A 27,626-nucleotide genomic window follows, 5' to 3' on the forward strand; every position below is an offset into this window, starting at 1 on the left:
ATCTGCTAGGAGTTTTCTTGTATTTTAATGTACCTTTTTTGTTTCCTTAAGAATCAGGGAATGCAGAGTTGTCCTCATTGAAGGTAAAACCAGGGGCTGCTTATATCCTGCTCCCTACTTGGATGAATATGGAGAAACAGATCCAGGTCTGAAGTAAGTAAACATTTGACTTTTCTGTATTTCCATTTTGGTATCTGTTTCTTAGACCCATTAGACGACATGATCTTCCTGCTAGAATGTACAGCACTGTAATACCTCTCTTGGCCTGGTGAACTTGTTTAACTTCAAATTCCTGATGGCAGTTTCCAGTCATGAATGGGTTATTAATCATGGAAAAATACACATATTTTTTTTTTGGTACTGTTAAATTTTCTTATTTTTCTCAAGAATGCTTTGTATGCTTTTCAGCTGCCATTGCTGAAATAACATCTTGGAATGGTAGTCATTGTTTGTCCCAGGTAGAATTTCTATATTATTTCCAGTAGATTTTCTGGAATTGGTGTTCATAGAAGTATTTGATGTTTTCTGGCTATCATTAAGAGCATTCATGCTGGACAATTAATGGAACAGTTTGCTATTCTGATATGCTTATTGGGTATTCTCCTTTTTTCTTCCATGAAGAAGAGGCAATCCTCTGCACTTATGTCGGGAGCGTTACCGGAAGCTCCATCTGCTATGGCAGCAACACTGCATCATAGAGGAGATTGCCAGGAGCCAGGAAACAAATCAGATCTTCTTTGGATTCAACTGGCAACTGCTCTGAGTCGCTTGGTTTTTTTGTGAAAACTTACCTTTGGCAGTGCTTTGGAAAAGGAAAGGAGGGTGGCAGTAACTCTACTCACAAATGGATTCTGTAGTTCAGACACAATTGTTGGATTCTCTAGGTTGGATATATTACTGATACATTGAAACAGAATCTCATGTCATATGTTTTGCGCTTTGTTCTTTTTTCTTCCCCCCCAGAAAAAGGCAAAACCATATTATATAGTTATTAATGAACATTCAGGTCCAGGAATGTTTTCACTTTTTTGAGAAGTTCTAATTGTTTCACATATTTTGACAAGGACAGCTTCCCAAATGCTGTGCTTCATTCACTGCACATACCCCATCTCTGTCTCTTCCATACCTTGAGAAAATACCTAAATAGTGTTGCTGTGGAAAAGCCTCCTTTACTTTCTTCCTGGGTTCTTTTTCCAAGCTCACTGAAGCTTTTAAATAGGTCAAGATCTGTGGCATAATACTGTAGTGGAAGTTGTGAAGAGACTGTAGTAATCTCTAGCAACAGGTACAGCAAACATACAGTTGTACAGAAAAAGCCCACATGCAGCTTTATCCTGGGATTTAATGAAGAGTTTCATTAATGAATTCTTTGAAGAACTGTGAGATAGAAAGTGCACAGGGAAATCACCATCATGCTTGTTGAATCAAAAAATTCAGTCTGTGCTTTTTGCATTGCCAGAACTGCACTTTATGTAATGAATTTGTCCTTTATTCATGTTGTATATCCTAGGGTCTAGGGCTACATGATTTGGCTAGGTTGTGGAAAGTTCTGCTCCTTTTAAAGTTATCTTCTGAGATTCTTACCAGGAAACAAATGTGAAAATACTGTTCAGTAGTTGTAGTGTAGCTCTAAGTTATACAAGAGCCTGAGATTTTGATAAAAGACCTTCAAAAGCTACCAATGGACTGCAGCTGAAGTCCAAAAGTAGCAAGTTTTAGAGTCAGAAATAATTTAGTTTGCCCACATTTGAAAAATTTTCTGCTCTTCATCCTCTGATACTATTGTTTGGAGCCCTGCCTGCATAAATGAAATTGTGTGTTTTGGGGGGGCATGTTTAGTGCGTGTTAGAGCAGAAGAAGGGAAAAAAGGTGGCTAAGTCTGTCTCTTTGCCGTTCAGTAGGTAATAGTACATTGTGATTTAACTCTCTCTCAATGATATGTGATTGTGCCTCAGTTCTGAATGTTTATTGTTCTGTTTTCTGGATTTCAACCATAATATACATGAGAGAATTTTTAATGCAATGGGTGAAAACACCTTCCCAGGAAATCCCATTTCTGTGTGAAAGTTTGAAGCTGCCCATACTCTAAATTTTCCCACCCCTTTGTTATTTGGATTCTTTGGTGTCATTTTAATAAGGCTTGCAAGGGGAGTTTGGCAAATCAATGTCTGAGAGCCTGTTTTTTATTATTTCCTTTTGGTTTGTTTTTTGCTGCTGTTTGTATGAGAGACAGTAGAATCACAAATAACTATTTAGATTTACATATTGTTTTCCTAGTTTTTAAAGTTTTAGAGTACGTATGAGTGCACTGAACAGCACCATAACTCATCTGAAAGCAGAATACCAATGAACTCAAATATCGTTCTGATTTCAAGCAGTCTTATAACTTTTGCTATAAACCTTACCTGGTTATATAACTGGTTGGCTTTGGCATATTTTTTAGATATTCTGTTTCTTGCAATTAAGACCATTCTCCTTACTTTGATTCCTTCAGATTTTAAACCTGAATATGGAACTCTTCAAAGACAAGTATTAATTCTGTTGGTCTTCTGTAAAGTATATTTCAAATGCATACTGAATTTAGAAAAGCAGTTCTCATGAAAACTTGCATGCACTGGCAATTTCTAAGATCGAAATACTCCTTACCAACCAACAAAAATATTGGATTAAGACTAGGAAATGTATGCTTTGTTGATACCAAAACTATATTCACTTACTGTTTCCCTCTGATATTTACCTGTTCATTTATCTGAAACTTTCCGTTACCTTGCACTTCACTGATAGAAAAATTCCGTTATCAAATATGCAGTGAGATCACTTTATTTTGTTTTCTCTCTAAACTGTATATAAGGACACGAGCTGGTTTGAGCGGGTGAGCTCATGTTTAAAGCTCTAGAAATCTCTTCATAGCTGAAGAAGTGGGAAAGTTGCATCTTTCTGTATGCTTGCACATACTAATTTAGCACATGGGCTCCCATATCATTCACTGACTAGTGTGATCACCTTGCATTTCATTCAACTACTATGCAGTTTTGTTCACTGTGAGTATAATCTGTATTTAGTGATCGCAAGATGCTTATGCCACTGATTTCTCTTCCATCCAGGCTGACAGAAGAAGTTATTTGATAATGCACATATTGGTATCTTTAATTGCAAAAATGTAAATTTGAAACTTGTATAATGTTCTTGTGCTTTTGAAATAAAATATCTTGTATATGTATATTTAAAAAAAGGAAATAAAGTAACTTCTCATAGATTACTCCATTTTTATTTGGAGGCGCTTTGACATGTCACAGTTCACTGAGAGTGTTATTGCAGCATCCGTCAGTTGGTTGGTAAAGAATACTAGTTATCCCTGTAGTCTGTATCATCATTATACTGGTTAAGTGCAGGGTGGCGCACTTACTTAAAGAAATACTCCACTTGAAAGTTGTCTGAGCATTTTACAGATGTGAATTCCTGCAGTGTCTACCTCAGTTTGTGGAAGGAGTCTTAAAGACAGATTTTTAATATTTATATGTCCTTCATCTGATTAGTTAAGTGATTCTGGTTTTGTAGCTTCTCAAAGAAGTGCTGGCTGTACTTCTGTCAGATACTTGTCCTCTAAAAAGGGAAATGTTGTGGCGTTGGTCTAATGTGCTGTGATACATACTAAAAAAGCCAAAAAAACAAAACCCAAGTATTTTTATTACAGAGCTAAGCAAACAGCCACGGAATCTAACCTAGAAATGGCCAGTACTTCTTGCCCCTTTTTATGTTGCTGTGGCTGTCCCTACTTTCTCACTTCTTTGTTGTAGCTTCGTGCAGCGTTTAGCCTACACAGTTTGGGTATTCATGGTATTGCACTCTAAATGCTTATTCTTAGTAAAGCAAATGTTATTTTAAGAACCTGTTCCTGAAGAGGTAAAAGGTAAAGGTAGGTGGATTAAAGTCTATTAGCAGAAATGTTCTGAAGAACGTTAGAACAAGAAAGCTATTCATTAGAGGGGGAAAAAAAGAAAAGAAAAAAAGCCACAGCGTTCTTTCTTGCATAGTAATACTCACCAGGTGCAATGTACAGATGTACAAAATTATATAGAACACGATTTGGGTCTTCACATTCTTTGCTTTGTGGTTGAAATCCACTTTATTCTTATTCTAACTGTACATGAAAGAGAAGCTGTCTATAGGAAGTCTGTGTTGAAGGAGAGTGAGCTGAAATTCAAGGCAATTACATACTTTATTTCATGTAACGGTGAGTAAAGGGACACCAGGTATGAAGTTAAACATGAAAGATTAAAACTGGGCCTGAGTTCTCTTTCTTCCTGTGTGACTATTGTTCATGAAGTCAGTGTCAAAAAAAGTATAGTTGGTGCTGTTTAATTACAGGTTGTCAAACAACTTAGAATCCATCAGACTGAATTTTAGGAGGTTTCTTCATGCTTGAATGAACAAGGATCAGCAAAATGTTGTGAAGCAGGCAGTGGTGACTGGATTTCGTGATCATTTCAAGTACTTGCTGTATCTATGAAGTTCTGTGGTTAGTCTTTTTCAGCAGACCATAGAACCTTATGTCTCCTTCCTCTGCATAGTGCCTGAAATATATTAGCTTCTTCGGGTACAATTATTTAAATAAAGTCTAGTGCTTGGAGAGAGGTCATCCCAATGTACCAGTTTCTTTTTGGAGGTTATCCTGAATATGCCATGGCAACCTGAGGAATAATCCATTCTAGGTGATGAAAAGCCTCCAATCTTCTTTCATCCGACTTTTCTTTCTGTGAATTGTGACAACCTTTACTAAAAGTGGCAAAAGTGATGGATCTCAATTTTATTATACTGGAGATGATGTAAGAATATTTATTTTCTCAATTTGGACTTCCACAGAGCTAGAGTTCCATAGTGGGAAACTGGTACAAAGCACATGTTTACCAAATGGTTTGTAAGATTTTAAAGATTGCTGGTCTTGTGTTATAGAGAACTGTGTGTTTGTATGCCATTTAAAAAGATCAGTTCATAGCAAGGAGGTTTTTAGCTTCTAGGGAAGTGTGCTGTGATCGTTTTTTAATACAAACAAAACTAAATGTGCTGTATCTTCCTCATTTTTTCTTTAGGATAAAGGTGTAGAGCAAGTGTTTTCCGTGCTAATCAGAAAGTTTTAAAGGAAGAACAGAAATTGCAGTTTCTGCAGGAACTGTCATAGTGCTTTTGCCAGAAACTGAACATTAAAATGTTTCAGTGGGGTTTTTTATGAAGAATTTATAAAGAAGATAGTTCTGTGCATAGGGGAGTTCCTTTCTTTGAAAGTTACTGTTGCACAAATGTGTTCTTATTAATTCTGACTGGATGAAGCATTAATAACAAATAGGATAAGAAGTGTCCCCCAAATCGTATTTATTTCTGTATCTGAGCAGATGCTCTGGCTTAAAGGCTTGGCTTGCTAATACCATCTTTGTCTTTATAAATTACAGAGAATTAAAGATGGAGTCCATGCTGCTACCTGCATTTGTTTTCTTGATCCAGTGACTGTAATGTTAAATACTCTGGAAAGACCCAAACTAACCAGACAGGTGCTGTAACACAATTTAGATGTGTGGGGTGCACTTCCACTGGCTGTGGAAACCAATACAAAGCAAGGAAGAAAGCATTTAATTAAAAAATAAATTTTTGTCCTGATGACTGTGAAATGAGCTGTCTTCTTTTTGTATGATATCTATATTGATTGAGACTCTGAATACCTATGCAGGATGGAAATGAATGATCCAATGCTTAGTAATTCCTGGTGGCAGTCAAGACAATGACTGTTCCATGTGAAACACATGCTCAGACTCCACTAATGCCACAAGTGATCATGTTGGTGATTACGCCGCTGCTGCAGTTCTTGGCAGGTGGCTGAGAGACAAAGGTTAACATGCCAAATATTAACTAGTTCTTAGTGGAAAAATGTGTTCTTTTTATATGAAAGTAAATTATCTGTGTTGGTGCAAAGGAAGATGCATAACCAGACAGTTATACCTCTGCTCTTTATGATAATATGTGAAAGCAACCACTGCATGGAATTTGTGTCTTACAGAGATAACTCGGGCTGGATGAACGTTATAGGTCACTCTTGCTTTTAAATCTGTTTTCCAGAGGAGAATCTTGACAAATCCATCGTACAAGGACCTCGAATAGAAAGTTATGAGAAGAGTAAGCTCACAGCTCTTAAAATTCAGCAAGCTAAATAAATGGCCTAGGGATTATTTTAAAGTGGTGCAAGATGTAAGGTTTCATCCACTTTCTACAGTTAAATGTGTTTTGCTGTTAGGAAATGGCTCCTAAAATAGAGAGCAAGGTTTCCTGTTTAAAAAAAAAAAAAGCTCTTATTGTTTTATAGCCATTTTAATCAAGATGAACCATTTCTCATGGTCTTTTTTATTTTTAAAGCTTTTTTTAAGATTTGCATGTTCTTACTTAATCCTCATTATTTTTTCCTAATGAAACAAATCTGCTATAGAAATAATTTATACTTTTGTCTTATGTAATTACTGATTGTCTTACACCTTTTGGCTATTGAGCAATCTAAAACTGTTTTTCCAAATGTAGATGGACAAAAATGGGTTAAGGAGGTGATTGCTGGTGACTGACAGGTGGCACTTTGTGTGCTAATCTGAAAAAAAAATTTCTGCATTTTTAAAAAGTCATACCCTGTCGCAAAGTCTGATCAATTTACAGTAGATCACTGCCTCCTTGATCTCTCAAGATACTGCAACTTTCTGGGGTTTGGTTTGGTTTGGTTTTTTCTTCTGGTATGTATCAGCTAATTTTAGTGCTGCTGGCAAGGCTCAGGACACTGTGCTCAGTGTTCTGCACCACCACCACAACAGACTGATGCAGAAATAAATAATAATTTTGGCTCTCAGAATGGTTGAAGGAATTATGCACCAATTAAATTTAATTCCACATTGGACAAAGTGATTGAAATGAAGAAAAGAAGACAACACAGAGGTAAATGCAGTGCAAGGAGTAGATTTAACATAGTTTTTCCACAGGGAAGTCTCATCTCTACAGGAGTCTGATTCTTTGAAACAGGCAGTGAATGTGATGAGGATGTTGAACCAGTCACTATAATGTAGATTTCAAACAACTTCAAATGGTGTCCTCTAACTCATAGAATTAGAAGAAGATGTCATGATATAAAAAGGAAGATCCAGGTCAGCAATGAAGTAAAAGAATAAATGAGGTATTTTCACAATGGAAGAAGCTCAACAACTGGGATCCACAGAAATCTGCACCTTTTTTTCAGCATTTTCAGAAGCGATCTGAAAAAGGGAATTACAAAGTGGCAAATTCTGCCAATGCTACAAGCATACTCAGTAAAAAAAAAAAAAAAGCCTATTTAAAATGTTTTCAGGAGTCTGTTATGAAACTTAGTGGCTGGATAGTAACAGAAGATTCAGTTTTGGTAAATGTGAATTAATTAGCTCTGTAAAAAGCAAACATCTTTAAAATATGGCTTTATATTAACATAAAATATTTTCTTAGTATTTTTATGAATAGTTCTGTGAAAATGTTACCTCAATGCTCAGAAACAGGCAAATGGGCAAGCAGTGATACGCATTCTTAGGAGAAGACGACCTATTTAGTTCATGATGTCTTCAGCTCTACATGGTGGTGTTCACTTAAAAAGAATAAATGGAGAAGAGTGATGGAACTTATCAAAGGTGTGAAACAACTTCCACGGAAGAAAAGGTAAAATAGCAACTTCTTCAACTTGGAGAAGTAGGACCAACAGAGATGGTATAGAGGATTGTAAAACTGGTAATGATGTGGAGGGAATAAATAAGGAATGACAATCAACTACATCTTGCAGCAAGAATTTGGGGTTACCCAATGAAGTTGTCAGGGAATCAACAAGCAAAGAGAAGTAGTTTTTCAAACAATTCAGAACTGAATTGTGAGACATTAAAATCTGAAGCTTATTGTCATGTTTTGGATTTCTAAAATATCCAAAATATGAATGGGTTTTAAAAATACTATGCAAATTCATATTAAAAATGTCCACTGAAATTTATTAAAACACAGTGATACAAATACCCTCTTCGTCATACCAAGTCCCAAACTGCTGTTGCTTTGATGTTAGGAGGCTTTGTGTAAGGAAAATAGCTGTTTCCTAGTGCTCTTGCGTCTTACTTGCCTTTTGCAGAACAACTGCTACAGGCTACTATTGCAGACAGACCCCATCCATCTAACAGACATATATAGGCCTAAAATTTTAAGCAGTGTAGCAATTGCATTGGAAAATAGGATCATGCATTTAGCCTGCTTGAATTACTGTACAGAGTTTTATATCATACACTTAATTTACAATATATTCTTACAGTATAATTCTTGTTTATTCTAGTGTCATAGAAAACAACATTGTTTAGACAGGTAAAGGAATTTTTACAATTACTTTCCCACAGTTTCAAAAGCAGGAATAGTTCTGCTTTGAATATCCCAGAGATGCAACTTCTTTTACTTGATCATACACCGAGAGTGCACAAGCTGTCCAAAGTTACATTCAAGCAATGTATTATTTACAAGACTAACATATTTTATTTAGTCCTTTATCCTCTAATCTTTATCAGTATGTTTTTTCTACTTCCTATTAATGATGAATTACAGTCATGGGGCATCCTGTAATTACAAGTGTCCTGGGTATAGGTGGCTTTTGCTCCCTGCCTTGACAAAGCCCCTGAACGCTGTACTAGGAACATGATGCGAGATCTGTCAGTCTATCTTTGCATTCAGAGGTTCCAAATTGATCCCTTATCTTCCAGCTGCTGCATCTACCTAAGTACTTCTGAAATTAGGAGTTTTAAAACACCAAGGATGATCAGTATTTGTTTTATGGGGAGTATTTCTTTGTTTTCAAACTTGTACCATCAAGTGCTACTTGGAGTTTTAAATTTCCCAGCATGAGCTGGCAATTATTTTTTTTGAGCAGAGAAATTCTTTTTCTTTCAGCAATACCTGTTGGCTCTCAGGGAGGTATGGCAGCTGGCTTCCTCTAAACTACAGAGAAGGGAAAATGAAGAGATATTTCAGACTATTCTGGAAAAAAACCAACCAACCAAACCTGAGGTACATGATGCTAACTTTCATTGTCTTCAATTCCATGTCACCCAGCTAGTAGGTCCTTTCAGGAGGGCTGCAATATATGGAAAATTGGCCTAAAATTTCCCCTATCCTAACTTGGACTAACAGAGTTTTCATTCCACAGTTTTTTGTGCTTTTTTTTTTTTTTTTAAAGAATCTTTTTATCTGATGTAATAATTTCTTTTGGGATTTCCCTGATGTTGGGCTTTCTACAGATGTCACGGCAGTAATGACAGACTTTGCTGGGACATCACAGCCCAACATGTATGTTAGTACATGCAGACCCAGCCCATCTGGAACATGTGCTCATGCACAGTGATTGTTCTGCTGTATTCAGACACCATAGAAGTGTGAAAGCAGGGGAGAGAAAATGGGGAAAATTGCAAAAGCTTTGTGCAATGTTGCAAATCAGGGGTTTTACAAGAATGAGGAAAAGTACATTCAGCCAAAGAAGTATCAGCATTTTTTAAGCTGCCATCACTCCACTGGTTTCTTCAGTTGTCTTGTTAGTTTTTCTATCCTTTTTTTTTCCCCATCAGTGAAAAATCTGGTAACTGTAAGACTGAAATCTGTCAAAGCTACACTTTTGATGTCATTTCTTTGAAGACTTGCCTAGCTAGATACTGGGATAGATTTTGTTGTATCATTAGTTTTGCCACAGTTTGTGTTTTGAACATCAATGTTGGGGTCGTTCATGCCTGAGACAGTGGAGATCTGATTGGCTTTTCCAAGGTTCTTAATAATATTAATGTTGTATTTGGCAGTTTCCACAAAGCTGTTTTCTAGTAACCAACCATCTGATTCACCCTCCAGATCTCCTAGCAGAAGGACATTCTTCATTGCTGTTTGTAGGTACCGGACGCCAATAAGTACAGAGAGCTGTAAGAAACAGTTCATGGTTAAACTGAGAGCTTTCTGACTTGTGTATTTACAAGTCTAATAACTAACAGTAAAGCAGGCAAATTCTTTATCCCAGCAATCTAACCGCTTCCCCAATTAATTACGTTTTTCAGAAAGAAAAACACCAGGAAGTGATTGATTTATTCTCTCTCCATCCTTCAGCCAGCATTGCCACTTGCATGTTAATAGTACATAAATACCTAGAATGACTTGGGAGCGCTGAAGCCTAAGAGACTACAACTAATTGATACAGAATGGATGATCAGTTAATGGAACCACCAGTCACTTGGAAAAAAAAAATAGATTGTAGTCTGTTAAGTTCTATGGATTTTTTCCCCAATTTTGATTAAATTTTTGTTTCCTCTGAGGAGTTTAATCATCTGTATGCAAGCCACGTGGAGTTTCCTTCTCTGGACACTTTCAAGACCCATCTGGACAGGTTCCTGTGTGATCTGTCTTAGGTGTTCCTGCTGCAGCAGGGGGGTTGGACTTGATCATCTTCAGAGGTCCCTTCCAACCCCTATGATTCTATGATTGATAGTACAGGCTCAAGTAAAAGTTTAGGAAAAAGCTCCAGTTTTGTAATTCTGTTGGAATTGAGATCAGCATGCCTAGATTGTTGACATCTAAAGGAGCACAGAGATCCAGCTCACAGCTTCTTCATGTGCTGCCAAAGGTCTGTTTTCTGGCACCACCACCCCACCTAACACTGCTTGAGAACTGTTATGAACTATTTTAATTATAGTGCTAATACCTATGCAGTAGAACAATAATCAGAAAACAAAAAACTTTTTTAAAAGAGGAGGAGAACATTTTAACCTGTGCCACTGGGGATGGGATGGTTCTTTCACCTGCAGATGACATCCAGACAACTTTCTTTAAAGATGCCAGAAGAAAGACTGCATCTTTGCACGTGTATGTGTTTACCTGTGATATGCTTGTTTCGATTGTATAATAAGCAGTATAATCTCCATCTAAAAAGATATGCCATGTTTGCGAGCGTTGTCTATGTGGTGAAGCTATGTAATGGAAAAATGAGGCTTTGAGATATCATGTTCCATTTTTACTACAAAAAAAATATATGCAGTCAAAGGTCTGCTCACGTTTTGTGTATTCTTTGTTAAAACTGACTTAAAACAATCCTTAAATCTTCTCACCTAATTTCCTTGCAGATTGCATATATCATCCTGTATCTGATCCCATAAATGCTTCAGAGAAGGGAATATGCCAACATCTATTGAAGAAGTTTGGTAAAAATACAGAATTATATCTTTTCTAAAAGTTCTTCACTTCAGTGAAATTTGCTTCTGCTCTGGGGACCTTGAGAAAGTTGTCTGTACTAAAGGAACTCCTGCAACATTTTTTAAGTGCTGGTGGGCTTCATAATAGATGCTGAGGCACTTCTATGTTACACCTCCTCTAGAGAGGAGGAAGACTGATGACTCTGACACAGACCAGTTTTTACTGAGACTTACCTCAAACAACCAAATGAGCAATGCTGCGATGCCAATGGACCTCATGATACCTGTGTAGTAATCTAGCAGAGCCTCCCTGCACCCCCTCACCCAGATATTGAGCTCCTCTGTCAGAAAATCATAGTTGTAGTGGGCACTGTTGTTTGTCAGCTGGTACTGGATACAGGGCCGTGGGGAGCTTGGATTGCAGCAGCTGAAGGGTACTCCATCCACCAAGAACTTTCCATCAACGTTGCTCAGGAGACGGCTGCAGCAAGACAGAAAGTTTGGGAGTTACAAACCCAGTATTTATAGGTGATATTTATTTGTGTGTGATTTCTATAAAAGGGCAAAATGCCAGTCAACTGTGATGTAGGCATCTCCAAGGTAATGAAAGGAAAATAGGAATATATTTCCAACTGGAGATGTTACTCACTGCAGGCAAACTAAAGTTTTCATCTGCTGTGTTTCTGAAGTGTGATATAAGCACAGTACCTCAGGTGGTTCTTGGTACTGTGCGTGCATTGTCTGACCACACCTGGAGTGTTGCGTTCAGTTTTGGTACCTGCTTTACAAAAAGGATGTGGACAGGCTGGAGACGGTCCAGAGAAGGGCCACAAAGATGATCAGAGGACTGGGGAATCTGGCATATGTGGAGAGACAACTGGATTTTGTTCAGCCTTCAGAAAAGAAGGCTTTGAGGAGACCTTATTACCATGTTCCAGTACTCAGAGGGCAGCTACCAAGAAGATGGAGACTCCCTGTTTACAAGGAGTCACATGGAAAAGACAAGGGGTAATGGGCACAAGTTGCTCCTGGGGAGATTCCAATTGGACACAAGAGGTAATTTTTTCCCCATGAGGACAGTCAAACATTGGAAGGGAAGTGGTAGATTCCCCCATTTTTGACAGTTTTAAGTCTCAGCTTGACAGGGTGCTGAGCCATCTCATAAAAACTGTAGTATCACCCAGAAAGATTGGACCAGATGATCCTTGAGGGGCCTTCCAACCTGGAATTCTATGATTCTATACTAAGATGGGCATTCAGTCTTCAAAGAGATGTTGTCTTTTTAGGTATCTTTGTACTGAAAATACTGAAGACAATTTCTGAACTGGTTTATCTTGGTGTGACTCTAATGCAAGTTATGGCCCTAGGAATCCTGTGTTTCGTGGCTCTTGGATTGATTTTCAATACAAGCATTCCTGACACAAGAACAGCTTTGCACGCCCCAGAACCACTGGAAATTGTCTCCTGGCATTTCATTGTTGCACTCACCTGCAATGGCTGGTTTGGTACATGTTTGGAGACCAATTCCTACTTCTTGTAGCTGTACTCTTGTAAATTTTGAAACTGTATTTACTGCTAAAAATTACTCCTTTTCCTCCTCTATAGGATCCAGAGAAAAGTGAGAAAAGAAGGAAAATAAATAAAAAGGACAGGGAAAAAAATAATAGGATGGAAAGAGGACACAGTCTCAGATAAATCAAGAGTTTCTGGAACAGTTAATTAATCCTTGATATCCATTCTCTTTGTATTACCTGCTCTTTAGCTAGTGTGTCCTTGTGAGGACTTCTCTTTCCAAGCACACTCTTCAGAGAAATAGATTTTCCAGAAACTGGAAAGTATATGAGATGTTGAGATGCTCTCACACTTTGGGGAAGTAGCTTCTAATCATGTGTCTGTTGTCCGGCTCATTGCAAAAGGCTTGTTTCCTGTGACAGCTCAGAACCATTACCTCTTTTAATGAAGCCAATGCCCTTGAGCCTTTCTGAGGGAGCCAGAATATATGGAAGACAACTTTCTCTTAGATATCCAGCCTTCCCACCTGCTAATAGTACAATTTTTAATATTTTCCAAAGTTTTTCTTCATTTATTGGCATTTACAAATCCTATTTTCCTGTTTCACGACAGATTATATAGATTACATGGAAGGAAGCCATCACAGGAAGCTCAACAGGTGAACAGAGGAAGCAGAAACTCTGCAGTTCTTTCAGCATTCTGGGACTAAATGTATCCTTCAAAACAAACATAAGCTGCTAGGAAGGTCAGTATTTGTGGCTGTGCTGGGATGGCAGAATAATTGATTGTATTTCTGCGGACCTGCTAAATACAACTCCTTACTCTTTTTTTTTTTGGGGGGGGGGGGGGGGGATATGTGTGTCAAAATAGCTGTTTGCTTTTAAAAGACCTGGTGCCAAAAAATTTCCTGATAAAGTAGGAGTTGGTTGTAAGGGATAAACTAAGAAATACTAGTCATATTGTGGAGAACATTTTTCTTTTACTTTGAGCTATTACTAGTCATTGTGTGTTGCAGAAAGAAAACACTACATAGGAAACTACACTGGGAACTTTCTTCTGTGGGATCTAAACACAGTACAGATGTGGTGGTGGTGGTAGTGTGTTTTGTTTATCATTCCATCAAAACTCTTCTTCATAGATCAAGAAAGTCAGGAAGCTGATCTGCCAGTTCCCACCTTGGAGTGGATTAGGCATGAATTCCTCTGTATTTCAGAGTCTAGCTCTTCCCTTTGTGACCACCATACTCGTGGTAATGGCAACAGAACAAAACCAATGCAAAAGAACTGGATAACCCACTAAAACCAGACTTAGGGTGCAAGTAGTGTAATGGGCATAGGCAAAACCACTCACTGGGAGGGAAGACCTTGGAAACAGCTGAGGGAGAGACATTTGCTGTTATTAGTTATTGCAATTCAAAGTTGTTACGCTATTGAGACTTGCTCAATACTTGCTTTTGAGACTATAAAAAGGTGATTTTGACTCAACCAGAGCCATGACAGGATTGTACTGTTGTAACCTGCCTCATCCTCCTAACTGTTCGCATTGGTTCTCTCATTTCTTGTCAAATCATGGTGTTGGCAATGGAGATTAGAAGAGAAGGGGAAGCAAGAAGGTTACGAAGGAAAGCAAAAAATTCAATTTTGCAAAGCTTACATGTGAGTTGACAGTATGTCAGTTCTCACCTGCTTTGCCTCTTTAATCTACCAAGTGCTAAGTGACATAGAGTACAAGATGAAGCCAAGAAAAATATTTTGTTTCTTTTCCATCCTTTCTGAAAGTTACCACCGGGACTTTGCTGCCAATGTTCTCATATCAAATATTTCACTACCAGATTTTTGGAAATCATGGTATAATTTGGTTATATAGCACCAACTTGGATTCTAGCAATCAAGATGGAATTACACAATTTATATACAGTAAAAGAAATTCTCCAGTGTAATTGCTTCCCTCACACACACTTGACTGGCATCTTCTGCCTACATGGGGCAAAAATTATCTGACAGTGTATTTTCAAATGGGAGAGCACAGGTGACCCTGTAGAAGAAAACAAAGTTCAGCTAAGACCCTGGGTAAAACATTACTGCTTCTGCATGTCTCACAAAAATAAAGGAGTATATTTTACTTTTTTCCTCACAATAAGACACTACTCTTAAGTTCCTGTGGACCGTCCCGTCTTCCTTGTCATGTCACTTTTCAGTGTAGAACTGGGATTTAGAACAGCTCTTGGGTTAGTCTGCTTTCTGTCACTGTTGCTTTCCAACTCCTCCCTCAAGAACACTTACCCTAAAGCTTGCTTCATTTCTGTGGCCTTACGCATGTTGATGCCCTCTTGTCCATGTTCTCCTAGGTCCTGTCCTCTGGTATACTTGCAGCTCTCTATATATCTGCTGTGATGGCATTTTCAATTCTGAGAAAAGATGATCTTTGACCTCCCTTCCTCTGGCTTTATTGTCACTGATTATTGAGTTAAACAAAACAACACTTGACAAATGCCAGTCAAGTTTTTTGTGTTTGTTTTTCCCAGGAATATATAGCAACTCCACTCTTGTCAGTGAAGCCTTTTTTTCAGCTTTAGAAGAATTATTACATATTGGTTGTCTACTTAAACATTTTTTTTGTTGCCTTTTCTACTGTCTGTACAGATTACCAGACTCTTTATTTTTGAGCATATAATTTCATAATTACTACATCATGGGAAGCACCACCAAAAAAAACCAACCAAAAACACCTCAAATTTCAAGGGTTCTTTTTCTCCCATTTTATGCAGTCTACCATGATCTTGACTGTTTCTCACTTGTGAACATACAGATTTGAACCTGGGTTTGCAAAGTCTAATATCTTGAAGGAGAAAGATCTTGCAGTGTTTAGGATTGACTATGCAACGTATTGATAACCTTTCTTCTTTCCATTCACTCACTATAATTGAATTTTTGAGGTAGCTAACTCACCACAATCAGAAAAAGGAAAGGAAACATCTTTGCTTTGCTTAGCATCCCTAAAAAGTAAGCAAAAGGCAACTTAAGATGTGTAGTTAGCCTGTTATGTGAGTAGCCTGGTCATTCTACAGGTTTTTGATTAACAGACAACTGTCTAGAAAAAAATAGTATCTACTTTGCCTTATGGAATGAGGTTTTTTTCCTGTTTTTTTCTTACGACTAGTAAATACTTACTCCACAACCTCCTTGGAAGCCATATTCAGATAGCGAGGCGATACCCACTGAATTTCAAACCAGTCTCTGAAGCCGTTGTTTCCACAGCACTGGAACCCAATTTGTAACATATCCACTGTTTTCTTTAAGAAACATCGTCCAGGTATGTCCGTGTCCTTATAGTAATTAATAGCATCCTTCAGTCCCAGATAGAGAGACTCTTCCAGCTCGTTCCTCATGGTATAGCACATGAGAGCACCCAGCAGGATGCAGAAGGTAAAGCAGAAGGTACACACGATGTATGGGAGCATAACCAGTTTCCATCGAGAGAACTTGTTGGCATCTGAGCAGTCGTAGCAGATTTTGCCACCCAGAAAGTTGATGATACATGCTATGACTCCTACAGAGATCAGCATGTTGGGGACAGAGTTAATGTCCCCTTTTGCCATCACTTCATTGCGCTTCTTGATTTCTATTTTCAGAAAGAGTCCAAGACTGAAGAGAATGACCCCACTCACTACAGAAACCCAGTTGAGGATCCATAAGATTTGAGCCAATTTGTCCCTCTTAGTTTTGGTGAATTTTACTTTGAGGACAGCCATAGTCAGATCAGCATTAGGAAGAGAAGCGTAAGTCAAGAAAAGCTCGTAAGCTGATTAGGAGCATGTATCCAAGGCGTGCAGTAGACATCTGAAGAAGAGAGACAGATTACTGTCTGTTTGACTGGGTATTTATAGAGACCACAGAAAACTTCCTTTACAGCCTCACGCACTCGGAGACCCACCAAGGGAGTGCCCTGGGGAAGCTGATTGCTTGGATTTCATACAACACGAATCATGTGAGAAAATAACTCTAAGGACCAACTAGAGCAATTAAAAATAAGAGCTCACTAGAACCAATGAACTCTGGATTTCTATGGAGTTTTGGCCTGAGAGCAATTTTCCATGCAGATTTTCTGACATCTAGGAGTGAGCTGATCTGTCTTTCCCTCCATGAGACTCATGGTGCCCTTTCCTTGTACTCATTGCCTGTGTTTTCTTGATGATTCTAGGAATTTCTAATTCTTAGATTACTGTGTCAACATCAGATTTGTGTGCAAAAGTTGCTAAGTAGGACAAACAAGCACATACCTACAGCATAATCACATAAGCCTTTTTTCTACAAGGAATAAACATGAAAACAGCACCAGAAACACAGGATCCTGTAGGTGTTTTTAGGCATTTTGTGTGTGTGATTGTGTGTGGGAAAAGCTGATTTCACTAGCAAAACATGATCTTATTCATACACTTACACTACTAAGATGTCATCACTGGCAAAAACTGCAGGGTTAAACTATCAATGACTCCATTGGTTTTCTAGAAAATATGATTGAAATTTTATTAACTTTTAAGTGCTTTGACCTGAATACATTAGTGGTTAACAAACCATCCTCCAGGACATTTCCCCACTTCATCAGGCATAAAAGCACTACCGTTCTTGTGTGAAGTAACATATGACCCTACAAAAAAAAGAGCAGAGCCTCTTCACTCCTTAAGAAAAAAATCAACAGTTTAAGATTCTGTGTTTCTTTATCTTCCTGATTGCCCTTCACTCTCAAAGTTTGTATTAAAAACCAGTTTTTTTAATAGGGTGATCACTTTAAATGAGGTCTGTTGAATCATTAGGTAATCACCGTTACTGTCTTTACCTCTGCTCCTGCAGCTAAAGTTGCTTGTTCTCTCTTTGTCCTCAGAACTCTGACAATCATGCCTTATTCCAACTCTCGTAACACTTGTAGACTGGTTTTCTTTCCAAGCCCCTCATTTTCCAGTCAGAATCCTAAATTTGAATTCCTGATTGCACTTACTGCAATAATCTTGGCTTCTTCAGTGCTCATTGGAACTGCTTTCATTCTCTCACCTGTTGAAGACTCTGCAGCCCATGGGACACAATATTTTATTGAAGAGGAGCCATTTGAAAGGAAATTACTCCTGTTGAGTAATTTTTATATTGTGTGTTTTATTAGCTTGGTTTTGATGCAACTACTCTGAAGTTATTTGCAGTCCTTTCATAACTTTTCCATATGACGTAGAGACGTTTTTTCTCTCTGAACATCACAATGATGAGCATAAAATATCTTCAGAGGCACCTCCCCCCGCCCACCTCAAGTTTCAAATCTGGTATTTCAGAGTTCTGCAGCTGAAGGAGGACTTCTATGTTTCAAGTCTGTCATCTTTTCCCCAGCTATTAGGGGATCTAGGAAAATATACCATTTTTCCTAGCGTTTTTAACCTTGGCTCTCTGCAGCACTACTACTAACTTCACCTTTGCACCTCTCCAGTTATATCACAATCACAGGCAGAAAGCAGCTAATAACATCAGATAGATAATACCTGTTAGAGCTGGAGACAATGTGTTTTTGGTGTACGTGATCTGGATGTAGACCGATGCTGCAGTATCTCAGGATCAAAGCAAGAACTTTTACCCTTCCTCAGTGCTTCCAAAAGTTTGTAATTGCCTTTCCTCAAAATGTGCAAGGTATATGGAGTTCTTCTTTATTTCTTTTTTCTCCAAAAACCTGCTCTCAGCATAGTCTTGTACTAATTCAGTAATTTTCATTAGAGTGATTTTATACTGTGCAACTATGTATTCATATGATTAAATGGTCATCTAACTCCACTCATGCAATGACTTTTATGAATAGTAAAACATAGTCCTGTAAATTTGAGGAAACAAAAGTATAAGCAGCATTATTCTTGTATGATATTTTTTAAGCTAATGGACCCTACTACTTAACTTTATCTGAATAAAACTGGTATCCCTACTATGTCATCTGAACAAAACAGGTAACAGCTAAAAGAGCATGAAAACCACCTGCAGACAAGCTGTACAGAATCATAGCTGTACAGAATCATGGCTACACCAGCCCACTAGAGAAGCCTCAGCTGCAATTAACCATTAACACTGGGCAAGCAGATTGTTGTAAAGTACAGTTTAAAAAGGTAATGTTATCCCAGTGTCTCTGTGTCAGAAGGAATCAGTTCTGTTTGTACAGGCAAGGTATAGGTTATTCCACTTACATTAGGATATGGTTAGAGATCTTCCTGCATTTGAATACTAAAACATTTTAATACCTGTGAGATCTTCAAGCATAGGAACAGGCTGCCCAGGGAAGTGTGGACTTGTCACGATCCCAGGAAGTATTTAAAAGACATGCAGGTGAGGTGCTTAGGAACATGGTTTAGTGGTGAACTTGGCAGTGTGCTAGTTTTATGGTTGGACAAGTTTTATGGTAGAACAAGACATGGCCCAGCTATTTATTTATTTGTAACATTTACTTATTAAATGCAAACTGTCCAAAGAGATTTGGCTTGCAATTTTGTCATAAACAAATAACACCTTACCAGTTTCACTACAATCTACCATTTTAGCTAAACACGATGTCCTACCTACTTAGTGTAGAAGAAACCACTAACCTGCTTCAGAGGACTGAACATGAACTTGAAACTGGTAGCTTGCTGAGTAGAGGGAAGAAAATACCTGGATCAGGCATCCTAAGGAAGACTGCAGTACTGATTTCCTGATGTCTGTGTAGTTCTTCTGTCTTTACACTGACTTACCAGTGGAGATGGATAGAAAGACTTCTACTCTTCTGCCAGTGCTAATCTCTTTCTCATCTCTAATCGTAGTTAAGAGATTTATTTCAAGGTTCTTATACCACCAGGTTAAATCCTACAAAACAGGCCAATTAACTGAGCGTGAACTGAGATCTCACCAACAAAATGTTTTGGTGTACGTGATCTGGATGTAGACCGATGCTGCAGTATCTCAGGATCAAAGCAAGAACTTTTACCCTTCCTCAGTGCTTCCAAAAGTTTGTAATTGCCTTTCCTCAAAATGTGCAAGGTATATGGAGTTCTTCTTTATTTCTTTTTTCTCCAAAAACCTGCTCTCAGCATAGTCTTGTACTAATTCAGTAATTTTCATTAGAGTGATTTTATACTGTGCAACTATGTATTCATATGATTAAATGGTCATCTAACTCCACTCATGCAATGACTTTTATGAATAGTAAAACATAGTCCTGTAAATTTGAGGAAACAAAAGTATAAGCAGCATTATTCTTGTATGATATTTTTTAAGCTAATGGACCCTACTACTTAACTTTATCTGAATAAAACTGGTATCCCTACTATGTCATCTGAACAAAACAGGTAACAGCTAAAAGAGCATGAAAACCACCTGCAGACAAGCTGTACAGAATCATAGCTGTACAGAATCATGGCTACACCAGCCCACTAGAGAAGCCTCAGCTGCAATTAACCATTAACACTGGGCAAGCAGATTGTTGTAAAGTACAGTTTAAAAAGGTAATGTTATCCCAGTGTCTCTGTGTCAGAAGGAATCAGTTCTGTTTGTACAGGCAAGGTATAGGTTATTCCACTTACATTAGGATATGGTTAGAGATCTTCCTGCATTTGAATACTAAAACATTTTAATACCTGTGAGATCTTCAAGCATAGGAACAGGCTGCCCAGGGAAGTGTGGACTTGTCACGATCCCAGGAAGTATTTAAAAGACATGCAGGTGAGGTGCTTAGGAACATGGTTTAGTGGTGAACTTGGCAGTGTGCTAGTTTTATGGTTGGACAAGTTTTATGGTAGAACAAGACATGGCCCAGCTATTTATTTATTTGTAACATTTACTTATTAAATGCAAACTGTCCAAAGAGATTTGGCTTGCAATTTTGTCATAAACAAATAACACCTTACCAGTTTCACTACAATCTACCATTTTAGCTAAACACGATGTCCTACCTACTTAGTGTAGAAGAAACCACTAACCTGCTTCAGAGGACTGAACATGAACTTGAAACTGGTAACTTGCTGAGTAGAGGGAAGAAAATACCTGGATCAGGCATCCTAAGGAAGACTGCAGTACTGATTTCCTGATGTCTGTGTAGTTCTTCTGTCTTTACACTGACTTACCAGTGGAGATGGATAGAAAGACTTCTACTCTTCTGCCAGTGCTAATCTCTTTCTCATCTCTAATCGTAGTTAAGAGATTTATTTCAAGGTTCTTATACCACCAGGTTAAATCCTACAAAACAGGCCAATTAACTGAGCGTGAACTGAGATCTCACCAACAAAATGATTTTATAGTAACAACTTTTATCTTTTTGCCGCCCCAGGGTTTGGGCTAGTAAGCAACAGGGACTGTTCTTCAATACCTGCTGATGTCTTCGTTAGTTCTTAATTTGTTCTTGACAATAAACGTGTCCAAGAGAGACAAGACTGAGAATTATGAAACTTTGGGCTTATGTTGGAAGGGAAAATCTATTTTAGACAATCATCATTTACATTCAGTCTTGTCCTACCCATCACTCCATGTTTTGTTGCTTTGGATGAATTATCTGTCCTCTGTGTATTGACTGTGTTCAAGAAAGGAATTAAAGTAACCAAGAGCAACTGGATCATCATTTATTACTGTCCTGGTTTCAGTGGTACAGGATCCCAGGCAAGCCAGAGAGAGGAGACCATTAGTAACCCCGAGTCAGCTGGCAGCTTAAGACTGGGCAGCTGACCCAAGCTGACTAACAGGGGGGTCCAACCGCTTAGGAAGGGGGAGATGTGCTGAGGGGGGGAAGCTCCCTCTTCCAGGACTCCTCCCTCTTGGCTTCCTGCTCCCTCTGTTACTCCGGAGGTCTAGGCTGAGTATAAACTTGTGCAACCCATGGAACTTTTCCCCTCTTCCTGATTCCCTTCCTCAGCTGGGAAGGGGTCACTGTGCAAGAGACCAAACTGCTTCAGTTTAGTCCTGAATATGAGATAAACAGAGTGACAATAGATTCTGGTTTGGGAAGTGTCTAGTGGTCAGGGCAAACCAAACCCAGGGAACAGATCTGCTCTCTGTTACTCCCTTATACTCTCGCAGAGGAAGATAAAAGGAGAATAAGGGACAGAGTCTTTAAGGGTTGGAAGTTAAAACTACAACAGGCTTACTGGAACAGGGAAGGGATTGTAACACATGGGATGAGGAACAATTACACACCTATATACAAAAACTGACAAAGGTTTTAACCGTCTGGCTTGTTTTGTCACAATCATGGATAACCTGGGCAATAACTTCTAGAGTCAAATCCACCCCTGGTCACGGGCCCCTCAGTGTGTTGCATCTCATCCTTGACAACCAGAAGTGTCATGGGCCCATTGAGCTAAAAACAGTTCACCTCTGTGTTCCCAGTCCAAATCTGTTTGGAACACTTGAGCTGCCCAGTCTACTTGATGGTTGTGTTGGTGTTCTTCAGTGGCCTGGCTCTTAGGTATGTGGTCATCTACATGCCTTACATTAACTGTTAGTGTCTCTAGCCAGGCCACAATGTCTTGCCACAGGGTGGCAGCCCAAATAGTCTTCCTCCTGTGCTGACAGTTGTCCCTTTTCCATCCTTTTAGCCACCCCTGCAAGGCATTTGCTGCCACCCATGAATCAGTTGAAGTCCTGTCACTCTTTCTGTTCAGCAGTGTCTAGAGCCAGCTGGATGGCTTTGATCTCATCATGCCTCACAGGGTTCTTTTACTTCTTGAAACGCTTTCTGAGGGATGTTACCAGAGGGACAAGGGCTGGTTGGGACCTAATAATCGAGATTCATAAAGTAGCCCCTAAACTGCCCAAGCAAACCCCCAGCCACGCTCATCCCAGCAGAAATCGGTGCCTGAAAGAAACAGTTAAATAACATAGATGGGAGATAGGGCAGCATCCCAACAATTAACTTAAAGATACAGCCCAAAACGGCATGATAAATCAGGTGTTGCAGAAATGACATGACAAAAATGATTTGTTAAAATTTCCAACCTTCAGATATTTCAATAAAAAGGAAAACTTCAATTCGAGCCCCATGTTGGATGCCAAATGTTCTGTGGCAGTTTAATGGTCAGGGTAAGCCAAACCCAGGGAACAGATCTGTTCTCTCTTACTCCCTTCCACCCTCCCAGGGGAAAATAAAAGCGGAATAACGAAGAGAGACTTTAAGGTTGGCAGTTGAAACTACCACAGGCTTACTGGAACAGGAAAGGGATTGTAACATGGGATGAACAAATATACACCTATATACAAAATCCTACCTCAATGATGGCTGATATAAAGTGTCCAAGGGCCCCTTGAAGCAGGCCCGACTCAGGAAGAGGGTCCAGGGCTCTTCCCAGCACCTGATGGACTCAAGTCCTGCCGAGCACATGGCGAGCTGATCACAGAAGCCTCTCTCCAAGACCTCTGAGCCCAGAAAGCAGCAAGGAAAGAGGGAGCCGGAAGAGGGGAAAATTTCTGCCCTCCTGGCTTTAATGGATTATGGCAGAAAATGAGCAGGAATACTGGCATCTCTCTGTTCTGCCCCTTGGATCCCTCAGAGTCCTAAACATTGTGGCTCTAGACCCTTGTATTGACACCGGAAAACTAGTCTGTGCCCCCTCAAACCATACCCTCTGTCCTAGACTCTGCAAAGATTTATTCCAAGCCAGAAGCAAAAGCACCTTGTCCTCTGGCATTTCAGAGCCCAGCATGCAGCCATTTATGGGACAGACATAGCTGGGTTGAACTGCAATCAGTAGTGGCAACAAGCTGAGCCTGCAGCAATGCTTGAGCAAGTTGGTGGTGGTGTTAGTACCAGGTCTGCATCCCCAAGCAGGACCAAGTTTGTCTATAGGGTTCATAATGGATCAGCACAGCAGAGAGAGCTGCGTGAGCACATGTGACTGGCTGCAGGGGACGCTGCCCCACGCACTGTAATGCATGTGAATATTCTCACATATTTGTCTGTGAGAATATATATATATACAGGTATATAATATACCTGTCCTTTCCCAGGTAATGATGAGCCGTAAACCGATACCATGGTGTTACTGTGACTCTGACTCTGTATTCTGGGAATATGTCTGCTTGCCTCATTTGTGGTCTCCCGCTTCCATAAGGATGGACACCCTTTTGCATGCATCACTATTATAATGCTTATTTTCAGGGAAAGGTGAAAGAATAGTTATCAGTGCAACTCAGTCTATCAACATCTTGAGTAAAGCAGAGACTGGAATATCTAACTACCATATTCTAAGATGAAAAAAAATACATTTATTCACATTAATTTCATACATTACTTCATGGAAGAGGGAGGTTTGTAATTGTCAGTATAAGTTGACCCTCCACAGGGTGAAAAACCCCAAGGACATGACCCAACAAGATAAAGCCATACGGTGAAATTCTCTCCCTTTTCAGTTTTTTCTGATACAAACTCATATCTAATGTTTATGGTGAAATCTCCATCCAACAATGCATCATCTAGTGCTATATGGCAAACTAAACAGAGCCATTTCCCTGATTGCTGGGGGTGTCCCTGGAGCAATTCAGGCTTCAGTTCAGAGAAATATAATTGACTGTACCTTCACACCTTTTAAAATAAAATATATGAAGTAGGGCTTCCAGCTTTCTATCTTGCTTGTGTGTTGATGTACAGCACATCTAGGAAAGTTCTGATCAAAAGCATATGTGATACATCTGGGACCTACTGCAGATGGACCACACATGCTTGCATATGATCACATATACCCCAGCTACATGGAAGAAGTCAGTCCTGCGCACATGGATTATTCATACTTTGGACTTGCTATACTCATGCAGACAACAAGGCATACGTTAAATCTGTTCAAATGTGAACAAATGTGTACAAACCAACTCTACTGAGCACATTCAATGGCTTTAATGTATTCCTTGTGGGCAGCAAAAGTACACAAATGTACACATTTGCCTGGGATTTTTGAGCTGTTGCTCTGGCTGGGATGTGATAAATTAGAAATCCTGGACAAATGTCTGAAGTCCTTTTCTATGCCCAGAAAAAGTTCACGTGTGAAAACCTCCATATCTGTGGAACTCCAGACATATATTATCCCCGAGTATGAGAAAATGTTACTGTCCTAGATACTAGTAGAAAAGGCACCTTCCCTATTGCTGCTTTGCGATATAAACCTAGTATTTGCATGCGGGAAAGCAAGCAAGCAGAAGAGGGCAGTGCTGCTGTATTTAGTTTTTTCTACAAAGCAAAGTAAGAAGCTTTATTTTATTTGTCTTAGAGATATTAGAGTTCTCTGACACAATGAGCAGAAGCTCAGGAATGCATTATTGTAAGAAATAACTTAAAACCAATCTTAATACAATTAGAAATCGATGCTACCTGTATTTCTTGTTCCATCTCATATTAGGAAATTGTTTCAGCTGCAAAGTTTAATATTAAAGTTCAATTATTTCGAAATTAGTTTTGTTTTATGGCAGTCTATAACTAACTATGATGCGTTTTCTTACAGACCTGCTGAGAAGGGTGGACACCAAGAGCAGCACTTTGTAACTCAGCAGGACTGGATGTACGAGTGATTAAGTTACCTGTCACCCAGTAGTACAGAAAGAAGACACACACTCTCCTGCTAACAGTGGAGACTGCTGTGCTGTGGCTTTGGATATGCAAGAGGTAAATTTAACAAATGTTTGGCCAATTACTTATCTATTTCCTACCATTCATATTTAAGTCCACAAGGACAGATGTGTTCTGAATTAGCCTAACTAGATCGCTAGTTGGGATGACACATGCTGCAAAATGTAATTTTACATCTAGTTTCCAAAAAACAATGTTTTATTTTTATATTTGGATGGCTTTCCATTTCATCTTGTATTTAATGCTAATGATAACTAATTATAATAGATTTTGGACTAAAACTGGAAGCACTTGGTAGGTCTGACATAAACAGGTACTACACAACATTTCTATGTCAGTGCTTCAGAGGGAGAGTCCGTATTCAGGAAGAGATTCTCACTGATATGTGTTAATCAGGTGAGGGCATGAAAAAGGGGATTCAGGCCATCTGCTTCTTTTAGCTTTTGTAAAGTTGTGAACCACATGATAGATACTGAGAAGCATTAAGTTATTAGGTAAATAGAAGAAATTTGGTCTTTGCAGAATATTAATCTCTCGGTTACATTTTTGAACTTTTAGGAAGGAAGTACAGTGGTATATAGATTATTATGGTTGTTTTAGTTAGATGAAGATACCTAAGGTCAATCACAATTTACATTCTCGTGGAGTTGCAGAACTTGGGGAAGGAATGTCAAAATTCAAAATCAAGAATTAATGGGATATACAATAATTTAGAATAACCCAGTTTGTACATTAGAATGCCACAAAGCTTACTGCAAACTAAGTAAGTTAGATATTTTTACAACTACAGCTACACCTTGTACTACAGTTGCACCAGAAGACCTGCTGTACTATGTTCCGTGCAAAATACAAAACCAGTAACTGTAGCTCATTTAATTGCCTGAAGAACATCACAGATTACACATATCAGAAGAAAGAAGCTTCTAATTATAATTATTTTTTTTTTTCAGATGTTTAAAGGTTATAACAATGAGGATGCTGAAGGCAGTCTCAGGCAAAAAGGATATTAAAGCAGACTTGGATCCACTGCACTGCACACGTGCTGGTAGGATTCAGGGCTCCTGTATATTCCAGGAAACACCATGCAAGTACCAATCAGGCTGGCTCTGATTTCAATCCATAGGTGTTGTACTGTCCTTAACCTCTGAGTCATCCGCTCCTGATTCATGGTGAGTCATTACAAATGGAAAACTAAGACACAGAAATAATGTATTCACCCTAAAATCAGTCCAGAAGTCTATGGTGAAGCTGGAAAATGAATCCAAATGTAAATCTGCTGGTAACCTAAAACTTGCCTCTTGGCTATAACATTTTTTCAAGACTAGAATCCATTTTTATGATCTTATTCATAGACCATGTAGCAATCTTACTTTTCATCTTTGAACTGTATTCACTATGGGCCACATCATCACAAACCAGTCATTAGGAAGATTTTTGCAGAATGGAATTACATGCATATTATGAGGGCTCCCAACAAAATAATGAGGTAAAATGTCCTTTTTCTATTCCACATCTCATAGCATCAACACGTTGGTGCACTGAATTGCCAATTAAACTCTTCTTCCCCTGGTAAAGTAGTCAGACATATGCTCTCACATTTGTTCTGGAAGATAGATCCTATACTAATCAGGAAGTCTCCCTGTTCTCACCTTATCGTAAACCTGATGTTGATGCTGTTTTTCACTCTCTAGACAACACTTGAACTAAACAATATTACTCCAGACATCTTGTACTGAATCCGAGATTCTTCTAGAGAAACAAAAGAAACAAAAAAAAAGACTCACAAAGATTTTGAAGCTGTCAAACAGACTGAAAAAAGCACCTAGACAGAGTGCTCTTAGAGCTCTTCTGAAAAAGATCCAAGATCCCTCTGTCCCATCAGTGGTGACTTCAGGCTTATTGACAGTCTGGGTCTAGAAATCATGATGTATGAAAAAAGACTTTTTCCTTAGTGTTGCGAAGAACGATGGCGAGAGGTGAAAATAATGTTTGAGTAATTTTAAGGTAGTTGCACAAAGGCAGGAAATAAATTCCTTTGTTGACAGGAGGAGAAATAATGGGCAAAATCTTTATTTTAGTGAGAACAGTGCAACAGCTCATGAAAAAGCTTTATTTCCATCAGAATAGTACTTGTAGAAGAGGTTGACAAATATTGGCTGGGGATGTTGTGGGGACAGTTGGCCTTCCCTTAGAAAAAGGGCTGAACTACATGTCTGAAGGTCTGTGATTTTTTAATTTGCTATGAACTGGATACCTCATTGACTTTTGTCTGAAATGTGA

General features: G+C 38.8%; 2 protein-coding genes across 2 annotated transcripts in view; one reads left to right on the forward strand and one right to left on the reverse strand.

Moving 5' to 3' along the window:
* UBR1 (ubiquitin protein ligase E3 component n-recognin 1) overlaps window positions 1–763 on the forward strand; it is a 52,491-nt gene extending 51,728 nt beyond the window's left edge. Inside the window, exons 45-46 of the mRNA XM_009999745.1 lie at window positions 52–153; window positions 622–763. Coding sequence (XP_009998047.1) covers window positions 52–153; window positions 622–763 — 244 coding nt within the window. The remainder of the gene's footprint in view (window positions 1–51; window positions 154–621) is intronic.
* Window positions 764–9,708: 8,945 nt separating this feature from the next.
* Window positions 9,709–20,930, reverse strand: LOC104390582 (photoreceptor outer segment membrane glycoprotein 2). The gene is made up of 4 exons (XM_009999746.1): window positions 20,722–20,930; window positions 15,920–16,588; window positions 11,472–11,718; window positions 9,709–9,975 (listed from the first exon to the last, which is right to left on the reverse strand). Exons 2-4 carry the CDS (start codon window positions 16,498–16,500, stop codon window positions 9,709–9,711), a joined length of 1,095 nt encoding a protein of 364 aa, XP_009998048.1. The 5' UTR covers window positions 16,501–16,588; window positions 20,722–20,930.
* Between the last annotated feature and the right edge of the window lie 6,696 nt (window positions 20,931–27,626).

Source organism: Chaetura pelagica, unplaced genomic scaffold (assembly GCF_000747805.2).
Source record: "Chaetura pelagica isolate M959 unplaced genomic scaffold, ChaPel_1.0 scaffold416, whole genome shotgun sequence".
NCBI classification, from domain to species: domain Eukaryota; kingdom Metazoa; phylum Chordata; class Aves; order Apodiformes; family Apodidae; genus Chaetura; species Chaetura pelagica.